Here is a 4,773-nt window from a genome sequence, read left to right on the forward strand (position 1 = left end):
AATTTTCAACTTCGAATATTTCCTGCTCTTGAGCTCTCAGAGAAGCTATATTTTAATTTAACAAGGTCAAAATGACTTGCCAAAACCTCAAAGCATGGGCTCTATTTCTGTCCCAAGCACAAATAGTCTGCTAATAATAATAATAATAATAATAATAATAATAATAATAATAAAACTGAGTATTCTGAACATAAGAATAAAGAAATTTCCCTGGTTCTCATAAGATTAAAGTCATACAGCCTTCCAGTATCCGAAGAACATAAGATAAAGTCTGTGACTTTCTGGAATGTTCTTCATCATGACGATGTGTAACTCTTTATGTAAAAACATATGTAACCTTGTACCAAATGTTCCTTCTGAAGAGCACTCTCTTAATTGTGAAAATTGTGTATACCAGGCACATGTTCCAACTTGAACTTGAATAAAACATTTTTTCCTTTCTCTTCAAAATTTAAGAAAAAGATTTGTTCATTTTGCATTGATAATATGTACAGGTGGCATTTAAGAAATTTGACTATTGACACAGACATCGGTTTCAACTATGGCTATATCATTTAACCAGTTTTGTCATGAATTGGGAAACTAATACTTCCTTGGATTGGAAAAATTAAATGGCATAATGCAGATGATCGCTTAGTAAAGTGTCTAGCACATAGTTAGACACATATAAAACTTAATTCTTTTGAGCTACACACCAGGAGACAAGTGAAGTGACATGCTTAAGGTCTCACATCTTGTGCTAGGCAAAACAAAACAAAAAAACACCTTAGAAATCCAGATTTCTCCTCTAAAGAAACTAAAAGTTGAGAAATTTCGGGGTTTCCTAAGTCATAACTCTTAAAAAGATTGGGGCGGGGTGTAGAGAGGACTGGCCTCTGGCAAAGCCCCGTTTGTTGCCTCAGAAACCCACAGTCTGCTACTATCTTTGGTCCATTCAACGCAGGCTAGAACTACATTTCCCAGCAACCCTCAGACTGCTTCCGGTGCAGTGCGCAGCGCTCTGCTTGCCGGCAGTATCTTTTACGTCAGTTCGGTCGGAAGACGCCGGTAGCTGAGACCTAGCTTTTGACAATGGGTTCTTTCTTGTCCCGGTCTCTGGAGCCCATTAAGGTCGCTGCGTCTCCTGAGGTCACCAACTCCGCCGAACCCCTGCCCCTCGCTGCACCTGAAGCGCCGACCTCTCCAGCGGAAGCCCCACTATTTAATAACTGCTGGAGCTGTCGCGTGCTCTCCGGGTCGGGGCTGATAGGGGCGGGCGGGTACGTGTACTGGGTGGCGCGGAAGCCCATGAAGCTGGGATACGCCCCGAGTCCAGGGACTATTACGCAGATGGTCATCGGCATCAGTGAGAGTTGGGTCATCTCAGGGCCTTTGGGCGGGGGGACAGGAAGAGGTGGGCCGCAGCCACGTGGGTGGGTTGCGAGGCTAGTCACGTGGCCGTGGCACACCAAACCAGAGTCGGGCGGGGAGGGGAAGTTCTTGGGATGGTTTCTTCTCTATTTTTCTTTCTTCAATGACAGTATTTTTTGAGAACTTTTGTTAGCTTCAATCTCTAATCCTAACAATAGCTATTAGAGATAGGTATGATTATAGTAACCCTTTTTTTTTTTTTTTTTTACCGCCGAACAAACGAAGACACAAAGTATTATGTTCAAGGTTAGATAATTAGGATGTAACACAGCTGGCTTTTGATCCAAGTTATCAGTCACCAAGAACCCATGCTTTTTCTCCGGATTCTGGAGAAAGCCTTAGTGAGATACATAACCTTGGTTTAAGAAGTAGGACTCTAAAGTCACGTCTTAGATTGGGAGTAAGCCCACATTCTGGATGTACCATGGGTGAATAGGCTGGCCCGTAGTAGTCCTTATCTGTAGTACTAATAATTGATTATTATAATAATAAGTGATGTAAAGATGTCTTAGAGTAAAATGCAGTTTCGTTGTTTTGTATTTACTCTTTAAACCAGTTGAATGGATAGGATTTTAGGTTTTCAGATCTCTTTTTAGTTAGACTGCCCAAGTAGGTTCTTCCTAAATCCCTTTCTTGCTTGGGGAGGTAACAGATTTTTTCCCCCTCTGAATTTTCTTTTCCTTTTCTGAATTTCGCTCTTTTATAAGAAAAATGTAATGGTGACGTGTCTTCTAGGAGTATTGTGAGAATTCAATAAGATGGTATATATGAAAGGACTTAGTAAACTGAAGTGTAACATACATATGAGGTACTGTTGTTTTTTTTCCTAGGCATTGCTTGTTGGGGTGTAGTCATCCTGTCAGACCCCAAAGGGAAGGCCTTCCGTGCCGAGTGAAAGTACCACTGGTGAATTTGTCATCTTCTGTCCATGTCTCCATGACACCAGAACAAGCATCGGACTTATGGATGTTCTGGACAGACAAATGGATAGTAACAGACTTCAACCCTGCGGATACTACAAGACTGAAAAGACAATGTAGGTTGTTATTCTTTGGTGATGAGTATTTGTGGCCTTCTTCTCATACTCCACAGGGACTAATAAATCCCTGAGAAAAGAACCAAGTTTTGTGTCTTACCTAGAGGAGGAGGATATACTAAAAATAAAGAGGAAATGATAAACCAAATTGGAAAATGGAATAAACTATTATTTTAAATAGTTCTCTTATAATGGCATGAACACTTATTAGCAACCTAACATTGAATTTGCATCATGCAATGTGCAGAAGTACATAAAATTTTCTCTGTGTACTGCTCATGATTTACAAGGTGTTGTCAAATCAATTACTTTATGAGAGGTTCAAAGCGACTGAGATGCTTATTTCATTGGTGGTAAGTGAAACTTGAAAATAGTCCTATTGATTTTCCCAGCATCATTCATCAAGTCAGTGATATAGCTAGGACTTGTTCTTGTTTAGTTCTAGTTCTTGTCTTTCACAACTAAGATGATTTTGTGACAAAACAAAAATCAGCATATGGTAAAAGATAAGTACTAAAATATTTTAAAGAAATTCACAACATTGTTATTAAGTACAAAAACCAGGTTTTGTCCACAACCACTGGAAATGTTCCTATTATGAAATTGAGATGCTTTTGAGATAATGACTTAAAATTTGATAGTTCGTTTCTAACAAATCTGTGGTTCCCTTTTCTATAAAGTTATATATAGCTTTTTGGTTCAGAGTAGAGAGATAGTCACATTTAGTGACAATCATAGTGTGTTAGTTTTGAAAGTACTTTTCAGGGCTTTTACTCAAGTATGTAGAAGTGTCTGAGCTTAATGCTGGATGTCTGTATTCCCAACATTTTCTTAGGTCAAACCAAAACTACATAAATCTAACTTGTTGGACGTGGCTTGACTTACTGGATAAATAGAGTAACTCAAATTTATATATGTAAAGTAATTTTAACATCTTAGAATTTGTACTAGTGTGTGAGCAAAAGAGCTTTTTCCAAATGAACTTGTCTTCTCACTAGAATATTGCCAAGGTATATTTCGTTCTTCACAATGTGGGCCTGCTTTACTAGGTTTCCGCAAAATAATGCTCTACTATGTCTGTGGCCAGTTAACAGGAATAACACCCCCCACCCCACCCCCTCAAAAATCGATTAGTTAAATTTGGGATGAATAGTTGTTTTTCTTTTTTTCTTTTCTCCTTTTCTTTAACTTTCAAAGTTAAAGTTCCAGAAGTTGCTTTGAGGTGAGCCTGGGTGGCTCAGTTGGTTAGGCAACCAACTCTCAGTTTTGGTTCAGGTCATGATCTCACAGTTTGTGAGTCTGAGCCCTCTGGCTCTGCAATGACTGTCTCTCAAAATAAATAAATAAACTTAGAAAAAAGTTGCCTTGATTTCTGCAAGTGCAGAGTCAGAAATCCAGTTTGTTTTAGAGATAAGTCTGATCTTCAGACTTCAATCTGGAAGTACACATAGTACGTATAGTGCCCCTATTATCGTCCCTTTTGTTGGGGATGAGGTGGAGTAAGTAGGCTAAACAGACTCAAGAATCAGCGGCTTATTTGTGATGTAAGAATACCTGTTTTTATGGGGTTTAGAATCTCTTTATGGCATGGAGATGAGAGTTTACAAAAGCTCGTAATTACGTTTAGCAAAAGAGAAGAGAAAAAGTACAAATAAGGGAAATTTAAAATGAACTTACAGTTATCTTGAAACACAACCAAAATGTGAACATACATGTAAACACTAACAATGTTTGTGATGTCCAGGGTGTCTGTCAGCCTTTACCTAGTGTAAACTTTGGTATCTCAAGATAATCAAGAAGTTATTGCACCATCTCTTGTTCTCTGTGTATTGTATTGACTAGTCTGGAATCCTCTGACCGGCTTACAATATATCTGAACATATGGAAGCACCCTAATGTAGATTGATCTTAAGGATCTTGCTCTTTTGGGGGAAGGAGAGGTGAGGGATCACTCTTCCTAGGTTAATTGCTGTTGCTGGCAACACTGGAGTGTTCAAGTACAGACTTACCTAAAAAGTTAAGGAGTTTCACCTGGCTGATACTAGTTGCCAAGACCATGGTTTCTGGGGACCCTAGAGGTTAAACATCTCAGATGTGATTTGTACTTCACCTCCTCCCTCATCATTTGCTCCTGGCTTCTTTTTATTACTGGTTTCTCAGCCTTGCTGTGTCTGAATTAGGGGCCTCTTGAATGAAGCCAGTTGATTTGACAACATAAAATAAATTGCTCCTAAATTAAATATATGTTCAGGGCAAGCGTATGCTCAAGTACCACCCCCCCCAAACCAGGCTTGGGCTCAACTGATTTATTGCCAGGACTACATTGG

At 39.2% G+C, this 4,773-nt stretch overlaps 1 protein-coding gene across 2 annotated transcripts; it reads left to right on the forward strand.

The window, feature by feature from the left end:
• The first annotated feature begins 1,019 nt into the window (after positions 1–1,019).
• Positions 1,020–4,259, forward strand: DMAC1 (distal membrane arm assembly complex 1). Of its 2 annotated transcripts, none has more exons than XM_029920269.1 (2): positions 1,020–1,259; positions 2,241–4,259. In XM_029920269.1, exons 1-2 carry the CDS (start codon positions 1,072–1,074, stop codon positions 2,518–2,520), a joined length of 468 nt encoding a protein of 155 aa, XP_029776129.1. In that variant the 5' UTR covers positions 1,020–1,071; the 3' UTR covers positions 2,521–4,259. The 2 variants fall into 2 exon arrangements, with proteins under 2 accessions (XP_029776129.1, XP_029776130.1); XM_029920270.1 differs by having other exon boundaries at positions 1,020–1,345; positions 2,241–2,389.
• The last annotated feature ends 514 nt before the right edge of the window (positions 4,260–4,773 follow it).

The sequence above is a fragment of the Suricata suricatta genome, chromosome 13 (assembly GCF_006229205.1).
Source record: "Suricata suricatta isolate VVHF042 chromosome 13, meerkat_22Aug2017_6uvM2_HiC, whole genome shotgun sequence".
Classification (NCBI taxonomy): domain Eukaryota; kingdom Metazoa; phylum Chordata; class Mammalia; order Carnivora; family Herpestidae; genus Suricata; species Suricata suricatta.